At 46.6% G+C, this 18,834-nt stretch overlaps 1 protein-coding gene across 2 annotated transcripts in view; it reads left to right on the top strand.

Moving 5' to 3' along the window:
- The window catches only part of MIGA1 (mitoguardin 1), a 64,449-nt gene that overhangs the window by 30,353 nt on the left and 15,262 nt on the right, over positions 1–18,834 (top strand). For both annotated transcript variants that reach the window (XM_073643931.1, XM_073643932.1), the window contains exons 8-11: positions 7,817–7,917; positions 17,620–17,735; positions 17,839–17,911; positions 18,641–18,727. In XM_073643931.1, coding sequence (XP_073500032.1) covers positions 7,817–7,917; positions 17,620–17,735; positions 17,839–17,911; positions 18,641–18,727 — 377 coding nt within the window. The remainder of the gene's footprint in view (positions 1–7,816; positions 7,918–17,619; positions 17,736–17,838; positions 17,912–18,640; positions 18,728–18,834) is intronic.

The following is an 18,834-nucleotide window of genomic DNA, read 5'->3' on the forward strand; positions in this document are numbered from 1 at the left end:
CACAGTGACTGCACCAGCAGAATAGTGAGTGCAGCTCTGGAGTATAATGCAGGATGTAACTCAGGATTAGTAATGTAATGTATGTACACAGTGACTGCACCAGCAGAATAGTGAGTGCAGCTCTGGGGTATAATACAGGATGTAACTCAGGATCAGTAATGTAATGTATGTACACAGTGACTGCACCAGCAGAATAGTGAGTGCAGCTCTGGGGTATAATACAGGATGTAACTCAGGATCAGTAATGTAATGTATGTACACAGTGACTGCACCAGCAGAATAATGAGTGCAGCTCTGGAGTATAATACAGGATGTAACTCAGGATCAGTAATGTAATGTATGTATACAGTGACTGCACCAGCAGAATAATGAGTGCAGCTCTGGAGTATAATACAGGATGTAACTCAGGATCAGTAATGTAATGTATGTACACAGTGACTGCACCAGCAGAATAGTGAGTGCAGCTCTGGGGTATAATACAGGATGTAACTCAGGATCAGTAATGTATGTACACAGTGACTGCACCAGCAGAATAATGAGTGCAGCTCTGGAGTATAATACAGGATGTAACTCAGGATCAGTAATGTAATGTATGTACACAGTGACTGCACCAGCAGAATAATGAGTGCAGCTCTGGAGTATAATACAGGATGTAACTCAGGATCAGTAATGTAATGTATGTACACAGTGACTGCACCAGCAGAATAGTGAGTGCAGCTCTGGAGTATAATACAGGATGTAACTCAGGATCAGTAATGTAATGTATGTACACAGTGACTGCACCAGCAGAATAGTGAGTGCAGCTCTGGAGTATAATACAGGAGGTAACTCAGGATCAGTAATGTAATGTATGTACACAGTGACTGCACCAGCAGAATAGAGAGTGCAGCTCTGGAGTATAATACAGGATGTAACTCAGGATCAGTAATGTAATGTATGTACTCAGTGACTGCACCAGCAGAATAGTGAGTGCAGCTCTGGAGTATAATACAGGATGTAACTCAGGATTAGTACGGGATCAGTAATGTAATGTATGTACACAGTGACTGCACCAGCAGAATAGTGAGTGCAGCTCTGGAGTATAATACAGGATGTAACTCAGGATCAGTAATGTAATGTATGTACACAGTGACTGCACCAGCAGAATAGTGAGTGCAGCTCTGGAGTATAATGCAGGATGTAACTCAGGATTAGTAATGTAATGTATGTACACAGTGACTGCACCAGCAGAATAGTGAGTGCAGCTCTGGGGTATAATACAGGATGTAACTCAGGATCAGTAATGTAATGTATGTACACAGTGACTGCACCAGCAGAATCGTGAGTGCAGCTCTGGAGTATAATACAGGATGTAACTCAGGATCAGTAATGTAATGTAATGTATGTACACAGTGACTTCACCAGCAGAATAGTGAGTGCAGCTCTGGAGTATAATACAGGATGTAACTCAGGATCAGTAATGTAATGTATGTACACAGTTACTGCACCAGCAGAATAGTGAGTGCAGCTCTGGAGTATAATACAGGATGTAACTCAGGATCAGTAATGTATGTACACAGTGACTGCACCAGCAGAATAGTGAGTGCAGCTCTGGAGTATAATACAGGATGTAACTCAGGATCAGTACAGGATCAGTAATGTATGTGCACACTGACTGCACGAGCAGAATAGAGAGTGCAGCTCTGGAGTATAATACAAGATGTAACTCAGGATCAGTAATGTAATGTATGTACACAGTGACTGCACCAGCAGAATAGTGAGTGCAGATCTGGAGTATAATACAGGAGGTAACTCCGGATCAGTAATGTAATGTATGTACACAGTGACTGCACCAGCAGAATAGTGAGTGCAGCTCTGTAGTATAATGCAGGATGTAACTCAGGATTAGTAATGTAATGTATGTACACAGTGACTGCACCAGCAGAATAGTGAGTGCAGCTCTGGGGTATAATACAGGATGTAACTCAGGATCAGTAATGTAATGTATGTACACAGTGACTGCACCAGCAGAATAGTGAGTGCAGCTCTGGAGTATAATACAGGATGTAACTCAGGATCAGTAATGTAATGTATGTACACAGTGACTGCACCAGCAGAATAGTGAGTGCAGCTCTGGAGTATAATACAGGATGTAACTCAGGATCAGTAATGTAATGTATGTACACAGTGACTGCACCAGCAGAATAGTGAGTGCAGCTCTGGAGTATAATACAGGATGTAACTCAGGATCAGTACAGGATCAGTAATGTATGTGCACACTGACTGCACGAGCAGAATAGAGAGTGCAGCTCTGGAGTATAATACAGGATGTAACTCAGGATCAGTAATGTAATGTATGTACACAGTGACTGCACCAGCAGAATAGTGAGTGCAGCTCTGGAGTATAATACAGGAGGTAACTCAGGATCAGTAATGTAATGTATGTACACAGTGACTGCACCAGCAGAATAGTGAGTGCAGCTCTGGAGTATAATACAGGATGTAACTCAGGATCAGTAATTTAATGTATGTACACAGTGACTGTACCAGCAGAATAGTGAGTGCAGCTCTGGAGTATAATACAGGATGTAACTCAGAATCAGTAATGTATGTACACAGTGACTGCACCAGCAGAATAGTGAGTGCTGCTCTGGAGTATAATACAGGATGTAACTCAGGATCCGTAATGTAAGGTATGTACACAGTGACTCCATCAGCAGAATAGTGAGTGCAGCTCTGGAGTATAATACAGGATGTAACTCAGAATCAGTAATGTATGTACACAGTGACTGCACCAGCAGAATAGTGAGTGCAGCTCTGGAGTATAATACAGGATGTAACTCAGAATCAGTAATGTAATTTATGTACACAGTGACTGCACCAGCAGAATAGTGAGTACAGCTCTGGAGTATAATACAGGATGTAACTTAGATTAGGGATTTGACCATGATATTTGAATAAATTTTTTTGTGAAATGGTTTTGCATTAATTATAAGCATATCACCTTTGTGTAAATTCACCGTTATGCTGGGGTCACACATTGCCGTTCGCCTTTTCGGACACCACGTGTACTAGCTGTTTCTCCATCAAAAAGCACCGTAATTCCCAAAATCCTCAATGTGAGCTTGGCTGTGCTGCGGCTGCAATGTGTGACCCTTTTCTTTCCCCGAGTGTGTAAATAACTTTAGTGTTGGTTATTTTCTCATTAAATGGCACCTGGCGTCGGGGCAGCTGTACAGATAGTGTGCGACCTTCCCACGATACCTGAGTATGTGGAAGCTGCTATACGTCTTCTTTTGTAAAACACAGCTCTTCTTACAGCCCGAGCTCAGACCTGCTTGGTAAATGTTATAACTTTGTCTTCATGCAGCTACCTCTAGGGGGAGCTAACTGCAAACAGATATGTACTGCTGCTTCGGTGGGGCTGAATTAATGAGCAGCCCCTAGTGGCATCTTCAGATTCAATGAACGTTGCGATGCAGGGGTAGTTCAGTGCTGGGCTTTCTCACATCTCAGGTCTCATAGCAATCTCCTGATACAGCGTTTCATAACTGAAAATTATTTACGATTTTCCTTGGAGCAGCACATCCTGCGTAACTTGGCAGAGAGGTAATGCGGGAGGAGGGCGGCATGTAATACCGCACAGTAATACTCAGAACGTCAGGTATCATCTGCATTTTAGGTCAATGTCATTGTGGTAAATAATCAGATCCTGAGTCCAGCGGAGGTAAAGCAGACTCCCGCGTGTAACGTCTGAGGTTTAGACATCATGATCTATAACTCTGTTCTCCCCAGAACCGATCTCGAGGCTCAGAATATAATGGAAGCCATCCAGAGAGTGAAACGTCTCCTTCTCCAAACAAGTCCATGAAATCCCCCGTCCACAGAGGAGACAATATTCTGATTTATGCACTGGGTTTAATATTACTTAAAATATTCATTAAACTGAAAAGTCAGATTTCCTGAGTGCAGTGACGGCTGCCGAAGTGTACGATTTCTGGATGGCCTGGGAGCAGTGCTGTAGCGTGGGTTGGAAAATACTGATGTAATTATAATATACGCTCTGACCTCCTGTTTTTTTTCTGACACATAATTTTAAAAACTTTTTGATTATTTTTTTTTATGTAACAATTTTATTATCCTAGCCTTGATCGTAGACCTGATGTTTTCCCTAACCATAGCCCTGATGCTATCCCCAGCCCTGATGCTATCTCTAACCCCAGCCCTGATGCTATCTCTAACCCCAGCCCTGATGCTATCTCTAACCCCAGCCCTGATGCTATCTCTAACCCCAGCCCTGATGCTATCCATAACCCCAGCCCTGATGCTATCTCTAACCCCAGCCCTGATGCTATCTCTAACCCCAGCCCTGATGCTATCTCTAACCCCAGCCCTGATGCTATCCCTAACCCTAGCCCTGATGCTATCCCTAACCCTAGCCCTGATGCTATCTCTAACCCCAGCCCTGATGCTATCTCTAACCCCAGCCCTGATGCTATCTCTAACCCCAGCCCTGATGCTATCTCTAACCCCAGCCCTGATGCTATCCATAACCCCAGCCCTGATGCTATCTCTAACCCCAGCCCTGATGCTATCTCTAACCCCAGCCCTGATGCTATCTCTAACCCCAGCCCTGATGCTATCCCTAACCCTAGCCCTGATGCTATCCCTAACCCTAGCCCTGATGCTATCTCTAACCCCAGCCCTGATGCTATCTCTAACCCCAGCCCTGATGCTATCTCTAACCCCAGCCCTGATGCTATCTCTAACCCCAGCCCTGATGCTATCCCTAACCCCAGCCCTGATGCTATCTCTAACCCTAGCCCTGATGCTATCTCTAACCCCAGCCCTGATGCTATCCTTAACCCTAGCCCTGATTCTAACTCTAGCCCTGATGCTATCCCTAACCCTAGCCCTGGTGCTATCCCTAACCCTAGCCCTGATGCTATCTGTAACCCTAGCCCTGATGCTATCCCTAACCCTAGCCCTGATGCTATCCCTAACCCTAGCCCTGATGCTATCTGTAACCCCAGCCCTGATGCTATCCCTAACCCTAGCCCTGATGCTATCCCTAACCCTAGCCCTGATGCTAACCCTAGCCCTGATTCTAACCCCAGCCCTGATGATATCTCTAACCCCAGCCCTGATGCTATCCCTAACCCTAGCCCTGATGCTATCCCTAGCTCTGATGCTATCCCTAGCCCTGATGCTATCCCTAGCCCTGATGCTATCCCTAGCACTGATGCTATCCGTAACCCCTGTTCTGATGCTATCCCTAGCCCTGATGCTATCCCTAGCCCTGATGCTATCCCTAGCCCTGATGCTAACCCTAGCTCTGATGCTATCCCTAGCCCTGATGCTATCCCTAGCCCTGATGCTATCCCTAGCCCTGATGCTATCCGTAACCCCTGCTCTGACGCTATCCGTAACCCCTGCTCTGATGCTATCCGTAACCCCTGTTCTGATGCTATCCGTAACCCCTGCTCTGATGCTATCCGTAACCCCTGCTCTGATGCTATCCGTAACCCCTGCTCTGATGCTATCCGTAACCCCTGCTCTGATGCTGTCCCTAACCCAAACCCTGATGCTATCCCTAACCATAGATCTGATGCTAACCCTAGCCCTGATGCTATCCGTAATCCTAGCCCTGAGCTATCCCTAACCCTAGCCCTGATGCTATCCCTAACCCTAGCCCTGATGCTATCCCTAACCCTAGCCCTGATGCTATCCCTAACCCTAGCCCTGATGCTATACCTAACCCTGATGCTAACCCTAGCCCTGATGCTATCCCTATCCCTAGCCCTGATGCTATCCCTAACCCTAGCCCTGATGCTATGCCTAACCCTGATGCTAACCCTAGCCCTGATGCGATCCCTAGCCCTAACCCTGATTCTATCCCTATCCCTGATGCTATTACTAACCCTAGCCCTGATGCTATCCATAACCCTAGCCCTGATGCTCTCCATAACCCCTGCCCTAATGCTATCCGTAACCCCTGCCCTGATGCTACTCCTAACCCCAACCCTGATGTTATCCCTAGCCCTGATGCTATTCCTAACCCTGATCCTAGCCCTGATGCTATCCCTAACCGTAGCCCTGATGCTATACCTAACCCTGATGCTAACCCTAACCCTGATGCTATCCCTATCCCTAGCCCTGATGCTAACCCTAGCCCTGATGCTATACCTAACCCTGATGCTAACCCTAGCCCTGATGCTATCCCTAACCCTAGCCCTGATGCTATCCATAACCCTAGCCCTGATGCTATACCTAACCCTGATGCTATCCCTAACCCTAGCCCTGATGCTATCCATAACCCTAGCCCTGATGCTATCCATAACCCTAGCCCTGATGCTATCCATAACCCTAGCCCTGATGCTATCCATAACCCTAGCCCTGATGCTATCCATAACCATAGCCCTGATGCTATCCCTAACCCCTGCCCTAATGCTATCCGTAACCCCAGCCCTAATGCTATCCCTAACCCCAACCCTGATGCTATCCCTAGCCCTGATGCTATTCCTAACCCTGATCCTAGCCCTGATGCTATCCCTAACCGTAGCCCTGATGCTATACCTAACCCTGATGCTAACCCTAACCCTGATTCTATCCCTATCCCTAGCCCTGATGCTATTACTAACCCTAGCCCTGCTGCTAACCCTAGCCCTGATGCTATCCCTAACCCTAGCCCTGATGCTATCCCTAACCCTAGCCCTGATGCTATCCCTAACCCTAGCCCTGATGCTACCCCCTGCCCTAATGCTCTCCGTAACCCCTGACCTGATGCTATCCGTAACCCTAGCCCTGATGCTATCTCTAGCCCTGATCCTAGCCCTGGTCCTATCTTTATCTATAGCTCTAATTCTATCCCTACCTTTTGCCCTGATCCTAGCCCTTGCATAGATCCTAGCCCTGATCATATTTCTGATCTTATCCATAACCCTAAGTTTAACCACAAAAATTATCTGATTAATAGCGCCGGCTGAGCTAAAGACTGGCATAGCTGGATGGCTGCCAGCTGGCATCATCGGGCAGAGTGTCCCTGCAGATAATTTGTCCTATAATACTCAGGTCAAAACTAGCCTGGAAATGAGACATTAGTGGGGGCTTCAGTGCTTCTGTTATTACCTTATTAATCAGATTTTTGTAAACCGATTACAAAACAACATATGTAACCGATCCATAGAATGGGTGACATTTGTATGATCCCGGAGGGTGACAACGTTCGGCCGTGTGTGAACGGAGCAGCAATGCACATGTGTGACCACCGTCTTATGAGAAGAGTAGGGGAAGCTCCTTATTTTGCCATAAATCGTTGCTGGATCTGGCAGAGGGGTCTGAACAGCTAAATCTGTGCCAGCAAGGTTCCTTTATTTGCCACCACATTCTCATTGTCTTCTATTCTAATAACATATGTGTCTCCTGAAATACTCTGTGCTGCTCCGATCATATGCACCATCTGCTTCTTTCTGAAAGAAAGATTAATAACAAAATATAGAGAATGCATTTCCTATTCCTGGACCTTCACTGTTAGGTCCGGGCCTGTTACTTCGTTGCTTTAGGTCTGGTAAAATTAAAGGACTATTCCCAAAATAATAAGTTATCACCTATTTGTACGGTAGGGAATTTTTTTTTCTAGCGCACAAAAGCAATATATTAGTGATCCTGTGATAAAACTGAGCGACCAGAACAAAGAGCTACAGGAAGTGTTGTCATAGGGACACAGGTAGAGGAATTTGTGCAGGAATTCAGCCATGTTTCAATGTAGAGAAATAATTTCACTCTGTGCATGGATTAATGATAATCTGCCGTTATTCTTGCTTTATTCTTTTTGAAGACAAGGACACGGACATGACGGTGACGGATAACGGAGGGGAGTTTGGGATGAGAGACGCAATAAGCATTGCATCAAATGACTCTTTCATGTCTGCCACAGAGGTACGAAGGTGGGGGGGTACTGCACATACTCTATATACTCTGTTGCTATATGGCCCCTTGCCAAGTACACTTTTTCTTCAGGACAAACCTCCTCACGTCTGTCCTGAAGAAGAGGTGTGAAACTTCGAAACGCGTTGAGAAATAATCTGCACTTAATCTGCATGTGACTCATTTATTCAACAGCTCCTTCCGTCCAGGTTGGGGACCTGGTAGGTTCCCTTCATATCTACATTCACAATGTGAAAACTAATGCAAATCTTAGACCCAAATTCAGTGAATTTTCTGATTCCTTGAGACTTCCTGGTATAATGTATAGCTTCCGTCCCTGCCCCAAGCAGGAATGATTGCAATGTGCGTGTGACAATAAGAATAGACCGACTCCTATAGACAATGCAATAAAATAGATGTTGGTTGAACTTGACACCAGACCCCCGTTTCATCCTCCCCCTTTCTTCCAATCTCCCGGATTTCTAGGAATTTTTTTTTTTTTAGGGAAAACATTTGCTGAAGAATTCAGCTGTTCCTAAGTGTTTCAGGATCTCCAAATATCTCTGGGCGTATGGACAATGTCGGTATATACGGCAGCCCCGAGAGGAGCTCACACGACAATGCTCCGCTGCATTGTTCTGCAGGCTCTCTCTACATGAATGTCAGAAAATCTGATTAATAAAGCATGTAAATACTTTTATGCCCAAAAATGACAAAAGTGTTCTCAGAGTGCTACCTTTATTGGCTAACCAGAAAAAATATACACTACCGTTCAAAAGTTTGGGGTCATTTAGAAATGTCATTATTTTGGAAAGAAAAGCACTTTTTTTTTTCAATGAAGCTAACATTAAATGAATCAGAAATACACTCTATACATTGTTAATGTGGTAAATGACTATTCTAGCTGCAAACGTCTTGTTTTTATTGCAATATCTACATAGGTATATAGAGGCCCATTTCCAACAACCACCACTCCAGCGTTTTAATGGTACATTGTGTAACTGTGTAAGAAGCTAATGGATGTTTAGAAAACCCTAGAAAACCCTTGCACAAGTATGTTAGCCCAGCTGAAAACGGTTTGGCTGATTTGAGAAGCTATAAAATTGACCTTCCTTTGAGCTAGTTGAGAATCTGGAGCATTACATTTGTTTGTTCTATGAAACTTTCAAAATGGCCAGAAAAAGAGAACTTTCATGTGAAACTCGACAGTCTATTCTTATTCTTAGAAATGAAGGCTATTCCATGTGAGAAATTGCCAAGAAACTGAAGATTTCCTCCAACGGTGTGTACTACTCCCTTCAGAGGAGAGCACAAACAGGCTCTAACCAGAGTAGAAAGAGAAGTGGGAGGCCCCGCTGCACAACTGAGCAACAAGACAAGTACATTATAGGAGAGCACAAACAGGCTCTAACCAGAGTAGAAAGAGAAGTGGGAGGCCCCGCTGCACAACTGAGCAACAAAACAAGGACATTAGAGTCTCTAGTGTGAGAAATCGATGCCTCACAGCTCCTCAACTGGCAGCTTCATTAAATAGTACACGCAAAACACCAGTGTCAACATCTACAGTGAAGAGGCGACTCCGGGATGCTGGCCTTCAGGGCAAAGTGGCAAAGAAAAAGCCATATCTGAGACTGGCTAATAAAAGGAAAATATTAATATGGGCAAAAGAACACAGACATTGGACAGAGGAAGATTGGACAAAAGTTTTATGGACAGATGAATCAAAGTTTTAGATGTTTGGATCACACAGAAGAACATTTGTGAGACGCAGAACAGCTGAAAAGATGCTGGAAGAGTGCCTGACGCCATCTGTCAAGCATGGTGGAGGTAATGGGATGGTCTGGGGTTGCTTTGGTGCTGGTAAAGTGGGAGATTTGTAGAAGATAAATGGGATTTTGAATAAGGAAGGCTATCACTCCATTTTGCAACGCCATGCCATACCCTGTGGACAGCGCTTGATTGGAGCCAATTTCATGCAACAACAGGACAATGACCCAAAGCACACCTCCAAATTATACATGAACTATTTAGGGAAGAAGCCGGCAGCTGGTATTCTATCTGTAATGGAGTGGCCAGCGCAGTCACCAGATCTCAACCCCATTGAGCTGTTGTGGGAGCAGCTTGACCGTATGGTGCAAAAAGGGCCCATCAAGCCAATCCAACTTGTGGAGGGGATCAGGAAGCATGGGGGGAAATGTCTCAAGAAACCTCAGCAAATTAACAGCTAGAATGCCAAAGGTCTGCAATGCTGGAATTGCTTCAAAGGAGCATTCTGTGACCAAAGCAAAGTGTGAAGGAGAAAATTATTCTTTCTAATAAAAATCGTTATTTCTAACCATGTCAATGTCTGGACGATATTTTCTAATCATTTTGCAACTCATTTGATAAACAAAAGTATCATGGAAAACACAAAATTGTCTGGGTGACCCCAAACTTTTGAACGGTAGTGTATATGTAAGCTTTCAGAGCACAGAGGCTCCTTCTTCAGGCTAGATTACAAATAAAGGTATCACTCTGAGAATACTTTTGTCATTTTTGGGTATAAAAGTACTTACATTGATTTTTCTGGCTAACACGGTACCGCTACATAACTATGTTCTGTACATCCGATGAATAAGGCAAAAAGAAAGAGAGCGGTTTGGTTTCTGTACGGCCGAGACACTTCCTGATTTATTAATCAGATTTATATTTAAATACATTTCAATTAAGAAAACCTCTAGGCCTGGTCTCACTATTACAGGTGATTATCCAGGTGGCTTTGAGGCCCCCCGACCCCTGCTCTGCGGGGGGCATCTGTTGCACGTAGTAGGTTGTCAGTTTCCACATCATTCCCAATGTGTAAGAACATTATTGATATTGGAGTTCTTCCATTACTGATTATGTCATAGGTATCAGCGGTGAAAGCAGCCAGGTAGTATCAGGGGAATTAAGCTAATTGATCAGACCCTTGCCGGCCACCATAGTCATGTGTGTCAGGTTAACTGCAGTTTTGGTTGCAGCCCCTGCATTGTTGGGTGAGTCCAACCCAATAAGAAGACAGCTGAGACCGTGCGCGCTACTGTTTGACTTCAGTTGCCATTGACAGTTGGAGAATAGACATGGAGAGAAGGGGGCTGGCAGCCCGGGTGGGTGTAAGTACGGCTTAGTTGACTTGTATGCTGACCACCCCTAATTATTATTATCATTTATTATTATTCCATGGCGCTTTACATGTGAAAAAGGGGGTAAACATAGCAGAAACAATTACAAAAATCTTGAACAAAGAGGCAACGGCAAACTGGTCCAGGAGGAGCGAGGACCCTGCCCGCGAGGGCTCACAGTCTACATATAAAGGGGTTAATCCTGCCAGGATGATCCCATGCATATCCAAAATAGTTAGTCTCCCACCCATCAGTTCAGGGTGTCCTTTATTTAAAGGAATATTCCCAGTTTAGACATTTATGACATTCACATAAATGTCTGATAAATGCAGAGTTCACCTTTGTGACTCACAAAAAAAAGAGAGAAATTTCCAGCGTAGAAGTCTTTCATTAAAATCGTATCATTTATTCATAATCTTTAAAATATATTCCAAGTTCATTCCATAGTCTCAATCGCAGGGAAAAGAGGGATATTAGCAAACGCGTTTCGGATATTAATCCTTATTCATTGCATAGTGATCGCAGCCTCTGGCGTCCCATGCGAGGATCCCAAAATGCACTGGAATTCTCAACGAAACGTCATTGGAAGTAAAAAAAAAAAAAAAGCAGAGATGAAGTTAGAATAGAGAGGAAACGGTAGGGAATTTTTAATTGCACTGTACTAGAAAGGTGATTAGATTGAATTAAATAGACATTTAGTATGAAACGCACCTTCGGTTTTGGACCACCCTTTAATTCTGCACAATACGAATTTTTTAAGTGGTTTGCCCACCCCTGCTCCACTTGTATAGATCCACATCACATGTGGTGAGGAGGTAGCAGAGTATGTGTTGGGGCAGTAGCAGAGTATGTGTTGGGGCAGTAGCAGAGTATGTGGTGGGGCAGTAGCAGAGTATGTGTTGGGGCAGTAGCAGAGTATGTGTTGGGGCAGTAGCAGAGTATGTGGTGGGGCAGTAGCAGAGTATGTGGTGGGGCAGTAGCAGAGTATGTGTTGGGGCAGTAGCAGAGTATGTGTTGGGGCAGTAGCAGAGTATGTGGTGGGGCAGTAGCAGAGTATGTGTTGGGGCAGTAGCAGAGTATGTGTTGGGGCAGTAGCAGAGTATGTGGTGGGGCAGTAGCAGAGTATGTGGTGGGGCAGTAGCAGAGCAGTACGGGCAGCACATACAAAGTAGAGGCTGGGCGGGGGATGGGTGGCCTGGGGGGCCGAGCTACAATCAGAATCAGCTCAGGCTTTCTCCGGCCCTCTGGCTAGCTGTGTCAGGGGGCCAGACAGAAACAGTCAGAGAGCCTTGATGTGGCTCACGGGGCCACACTTTTCCCAGGCCTGGGTTAGATCATAAATACAAATTATCTCCTCCCCACTGGATACATGATGCACACTGGGGGGTCCGTCCACTGGAAGCTTCATTGGTCCCCAAAAGAGAGCACTGGAGTTCACCATTTGAAAGCGTTTTGGTCCCACTTTGTGCAGCACCGCTCTGTTCATTATATATGATACTGCTGGAGACAGTCACATACAGCGCTCTGCTATCTCTGGCAGTCCCATAGACCATGAACAGAGCGACCATCAGGTTGGTTAGGGGCTTGTGCCCAGCAATCCAAGTCAGAATGGCCGTATAATCCTGATATCAAAATGGGCATTTTACGAGTCCAGTTATATAATGACTGAGCTAAAGAGTCCGATGTATTCATGCTCCACCCACCCACCCGGCCTGACTTCATCAAGGAGGCGGGACTCTGAGGAGCTGTCAATCAAGCTAAGTTGTCAGAGATTCAGCAGTGGGAGAGGGACACTGAGGAACTGTCAATCATGCTAGGTGGGCGGAGACCGAGTTTAAACTTTCAAAAAGGATTCCACAGCAATGTACTTTCTATGTAAGTACACTTGCCTCATCAGGTCTAAGACATCTGTTAAAATGTATGCAGTTTGTGGTGACCATTCCAGTTTAAGGGTTTGTCCTTGTGACAGATACCCGTTAAGAACTTCCAGATGATTACCGTACAGCGCGGATCTTCTGCAGAGTGAGAATGCACATGGTTTAATTTGACGGATTAGCTTCGGAGTCGTTCTCTAAACATCAGAAGTTTGTATGTTGCTCATTTCTGGAAAGTCTCCAGCATTGCTGGGATTGTAGCCTCGAGACATAAATATTGCGAGGAAATGTCTGTATTTCTGGATGACATAAATCATGAGCGCATGAGAATATGGTGAGGATATACATTATTGCTGGAGGATAAACGTCCAGCAGTTTTTATGGTCGTGACATTTCCTGTTTTATATCCGGAGATCATAAGAATGACATTATATCAACCGCTGACCCGGATTCATCCTCTTATTGGGGAGCTGCTGGCTATTCATATTAGCACAATTAGGCCATGTTCAGACACTGCGGATTTACTGTGCGGATTCCAAACTGCAAAACATTTAGATGAAGTTTACAAAACCCTATTCACATGTAAGGGAAAAAATCTGCACAGATATTTGAGAATGGAACTGATCTGAAAATTCACAACATGTTCATTCATCACAAATTTCCCTCTATGCACAAGGTGAGATCTGCATGACGTCCACCGTGCAACACTTGCAGAATTTACCCTCTGCATTGTTCTCCAGTACCGGCCTATGTTCTCCAGTACCGGCCTATGTTCTCCAGTACCGGCCTATGTTCTCCAGTACCGGCCTATGTTCTCCAGTACCGGCCTATGTTCTCCAGTACCGGCCTATGTTCTCCTGTACCGGCCTATGTTCTCCTGTACCGGCCTATGTTCTCCAGTACCGGCCTATGTCCTCCAGTACCGGCCTATGTCCAACAGTACCGGCCTATGTCCTCCAGTACCGGCCTATGTCCTCCAGTACCGGCCTATGTCCTCCAGTACCGGCCTATGTTCTCCTGTACCGGCCTATGTTCTCCAGTACCGGCCTATGTTCTCCAGTACCGGCCTATGTTCTCCAGTACCGGCCTATGTTCTCCAGTAGCGGCCTATGTTCTCCAGTAGCGGCCTATGTTCTCCAGTAGCGGCCTATGTTCTCCAGTAGCGGCCTATGTTCTCCAGTAGCGGCCTATGTTCTCCAGTAGCGGCCTATGTTCTCCAGTAGCGGCCTATGTTCTCCAGTAGCGGCCTATGTTCTCCAGTAGCGGCCTATGTTCTCCAGTAGCGGCCTATGTTCTCCAGTAGCGGCCTATGTTCTCCAGTAGCGGCCTATGTTCTCCAGTAGCGGCCTATGTTCTCCAGTAGCGGCCTATGTTCTCCAGTAGCGGCCTATGTTCTCCAGTAGCGGCCTATGTTCTCCAGTAGCGGCCTATGTTCTCCAGTAGCGGCCTATGTTCTCCAGTAGCGGCCTATGTTCTCCAGTAGCGGCCTATGTTCTCCAGTAGCGGCCTATGTTCTCCAGTAGCGGCCTATGTTCTCCAGTAGCGGCCTATGTTCTCCAGTAGCGGCCTATGTTCTCCAGTAGCGGCCTATGTTCTCCAGTAGCGGCCTATGTTCTCCTGTACCGGCCTATGTTCTCCTGTACCGGCCTATGTTCTCCTGTACCGGCCTATGTTCTCCTGTACCGGCCTATGTCCTCCAGTACCGGCCTATGTCCTCCAGTACCGGCCTATGTCCTCCAGTACCGGCCTATGTCCTCCAGTACCGGCCTATGTCCTCCAGTACCGGCCTATGTCCTCCAGTACCGGCCTATGTCCTCCAGTACCGGCCTATGTCCTCCAGTACCGGCCTATGTCCTCCAGTACCGGCCTATGTCCTCCAGTACCGGCCTATGTCCTCCAGTACCGGCCTATGTCCTCCAGTACCGGCCTATGTCCTCCAGTACCGGCCTATGTCCTCCAGTACCGGCCTATGTCCTCCAGTACCGGCCTATGTCCTCCAGTACCGGCCTATGTTCTCCAGTACCGGCCTATGTTCTCCAGTACCGGCCTATGTTCTCCAGTACCGGCCTATGTTCTCCAGTACCGGCCTATGTTCTCCAGTACCGGCCTATGTTCTCCAGTAGCGGCCTATGTTCTCCAGTAGCGGCCTATGTTCTCCAGTAGCGGCCTATGTTCTCCAGTAGGGGCCTATGTTCTCCAGTAGCGGCCTATGTTCTCCAGTAGCGGCCTATGTTCTCCAGTAGCGGCCTATGTTCTCCAGTAGCGGCCTATGTTCTCCAGTAGCGGCCTATGTTCTCCAGTAGCGGCCTATGTTCTCCAGTAGCGGCCTATGTTCTCCAGTAGCGGCCTATGTTCTCCAGTAGCGGCCTATGTTCTCCAGTAGCGGCCTATGTTCTCCAGTAGCGGCCTATGTTCTCCAGTAGCGGCCTATGTTCTCCAGTAGCGGCCTATGTTCTCCAGTAGCGGCCTATGTTCTCCAGTAGCGGCCTATGTTCTCCAGTAGCGGCCTATGTTCTCCAGTAGCGGCCTATGTTCTCCAGTAGCGGCCTATGTTCTCCAGTAGCGGCCTATGTTCTCCAGTAGCGGCCTATGTTCTCCAGTACCGGCCTATGTTCTCCAGTACCGGCCTATGTTCTCCTGTAGCGGCCTATGTTCTCCTGTAGCGGCCTATGTTCTCCAGTAGCGGCCTATGTTCTCCAGTAGCGGCCTATGTTCTCCAGTAGCGGCCTATGTTCTCCAGTAGCGGCCTATGTTCTCCAGTAGCGGCCTATGTTCTCCAGTAGCGGCCTATGTTCTCCAGTAGCGGCCTATGTTCTCCAGTAGCGGCCTATGTTCTCCAGTAGCGGCCTATGTTCTCCAGTAGCGGCCTATGTTCTCCAGTAGCGGCCTATGTTCTCCAGTAGCGGCCTATGTTCTCCAGTAGCGGCCTATGTTCTCCTGTACCGGCCTATGTTCTCCTGTACCGGCCTATGTTAGATGGCGCCATGCGCTGTTCCGCAGTGTCAAAAACCATCCAGTGCCTTGTGCCATGCAGTATGGTGCCGAAAAACAATGCAATGCAGGCCGCATCACTACCACGCCCTGCAAAACTAATGTACTGCGCCTATTAGCAGTGCCACTCCATGCCTAATGTAAATCCCATGTACTGCTCAAATAATACCAACATATGTGACCGAAGGACTCAGAACCCAATACCATCAGGATTTATGCTGGCAGAAGCTTTTATATTCCTGCAGTGGTTCCCACCACAACACCCTCTGGTCTTCCTGTAATTCTCTCCACCTGCGTATCATTGCACTAAAACTTGCAAAAACAAAAGCACTTTTTTTTAGCAGTTTTAGTGCAATGTGTGACAAGTAATCTTCTACTTCGCTAGTTCTTTCATGTGAATATGGATCTTGTTCTCAGGTGATATTGTGCAAATGGTTAATCTACCGACATATATTTCAAACTATAGCCTATAGTGAACCCAACATACACTATACGGAGGAAGGTATGTGCCCCCTCTGCATTCCCCATATATGTGTTAGATGGGGCTGGGGTCCGGGCTCTGTGCGGCCTCATGGTCCCCCCATGTCTGTATGGACCTTGTGCTTTGGGCACAGTCAAGGGGGACAGATAAGGGTCTTCCCCAAACTGTTCCCACAAAGCTGAAGATACAATTATTCACAATGTCTTGTGCTGAAGATTAAGATATCCCATCACTGGAGCTGAGGGTCCGCAGCCGCCCCCTGATAACAGCCCACAGCATTATCCTCCTCCACCATCTGTACAGCAGCACAATGCAGTCAGGGGGTAACGTCCTCCTGGAATCACCAAACCCCGACTCCTCCATCAGACGCAGATAGAGAAGTGCGATCCGTCACTGCACAGAACACGTCTCCTCCAGAGTCCAGTGGTGGCGGCTTTACACCACTCCATCCGACGCTCAGCATTGTGCTTGGTGATGTACGGCTGCATGCAGCTGCTCGGCCATGAAGCTCCCGGCGGGGGCGCAGTTTTTGTGCTGATACCAGAGGATGTCTGGACTCTGCAGTTATGGGGTCAGCAGAGTGGTGGTGACTTTTCTGCCCTCTACTCCTCAGTACTTAATTCCCCTCTGTAACGTTACGGGGTCTCCACCTCGTGGCGGAGCTGCTGCAGTTCCTTCAACTTCTCAATAAGATCACTCACAGGTTATGGAGAATATCCAGGAGGAGAAATGTCATGAACGGACTTGTTACCCCGGAGGCTATTATTACAGGACCGCGCTGATATCAGTCAGCTGTTTACCACCACATTTTAGTAACGGCAGATGGCATGGCGGGGGGCCGGAGGTTATACACTGGGGCAATGGGACTGAAGGAGAAATTGAAATTCAGTGATTAAGACTTGGGGTACATTACTTTTCTCCATATAGTGTGTATCCTTGTAATTTTTGGGGGATTTCTGTTGCAGAGTTCACCGCCCTTTTCACAGTCATAGTCAAATGATAATATTGTGTCTCCCAGCAGCCACCACCAGGGGGAACTCCCTGTATACGGATGGAGGAAAGGCTTAGGAAAAAATCTATGTGATAAAAGAATGCACTAGTGCGATATTACAGGTTATTAGTAGAGTGCCAGTGATGCGCCACCTGCTGAATCAGGTTTCTTTTTATCTGCAATAAGTGTATTCAGCTTTCCTGTACTAATATAAGGCGTATTTTCTGCTTTCCACAGCTAACTGAGCACCGAGAGATGGAGACCACCAGCTTGCCATCCCTCAACCACTGCCCTCTGTATGAGGACGCCATGCTGCTAGCAGAGGAGGGGAGGATATACTGCAGAGCACTAAGGTGATCATCGGTGGAGACGTTCTGCAGTTTCTGTGCGGGCAGCAGGTCGCGCCGTGCACACATTGATCGGTGGTGTTTGATCCCATTGATCTCATTTCTTTAGGACCGACTCGCTGGAGTGCGGAGGGGACAGCGATTTTCTCGCGAAGCTTCACTGCATTCGTCAGGCTTTCCAGGTAAACTTGTATTCAGGAGATGTAGACTTCTTGGATGTCTGAAGATCTTTATATTCACTTACAGCTTAAAGATTTCCAAAGGCACAGCAGCAGCGGAGGGGTGTACTTACCTTGTAAGAGGCAGTGACCTGCCTCTGTATTTATAGCAGCACAGAGTATTTCAGGAGGGCAGCGTTCTAATTTTGTAGGCGGCAGCAACCCATATGTGTATTTGCAGCAACACAAAGTAGAGGAGTGTAGCAGCACAGAGTATTTTAGGGATCGTGTGCTGATCTTGTAGCCTAAAGTATTTCCATAGAGGAGTGTGCTGATTTTGTTTGCAACAGTGTTTAATCATTTGATTCATAGCAGCACAGAGTATTTCAGGAGGAGTCTGCAGAGCCATTATGTCCGTCAGTAGGTTGCAGCTGAAGCCATTGCTGATTATGACCATCGAGCAGCAATGGCAGCAGCCACTAGGCAGATGGCGCATAGCCTGTGAGCACAGAGGTAGTGTTAGTGTGCGGCGTGCCAGGCGGCTCATGCCAGTGTGCGGCTAGGACAACCCCTGCAGCTTTCACTGCCAGGCAGAAGTTCATGTGAGTACAAGAGGCCGTGATTGATATCGCACTTCCCTTCCGGTGATATTAGGACGGGCACCTTGACACGTCTGATTTATCGTAATGGTTCCCAAGGTCACCGTGGAGTCCTGCCAGTCTGATTCTGCCACTCTCACATTCCCTTTTGCAGGTGATACTTTCAAAAGTCGAAAACAGAGAATTTTTAATCAACGTCGGTAGAAAAATCTTATCCTCTTTGATCATCAAGGCCAAAAAGGTACGTTGTCATCAGCAAAAAATGGAAGCGAGCTCTCGGTGCTTTCACAGTATAGTAGAAGGTTCAGTACAGAAGGTACTGGCGGAAAATAAACGTATATCCTATAA

Source organism: Phyllobates terribilis, unplaced genomic scaffold (genome assembly GCF_046119375.1).
Source record: "Phyllobates terribilis strain yellow unplaced genomic scaffold, ASM4611937v1 Scaffold_8__6_contigs__length_399053987, whole genome shotgun sequence".
NCBI lineage: Eukaryota > Metazoa > Chordata > Amphibia > Anura > Dendrobatidae > Phyllobates > Phyllobates terribilis.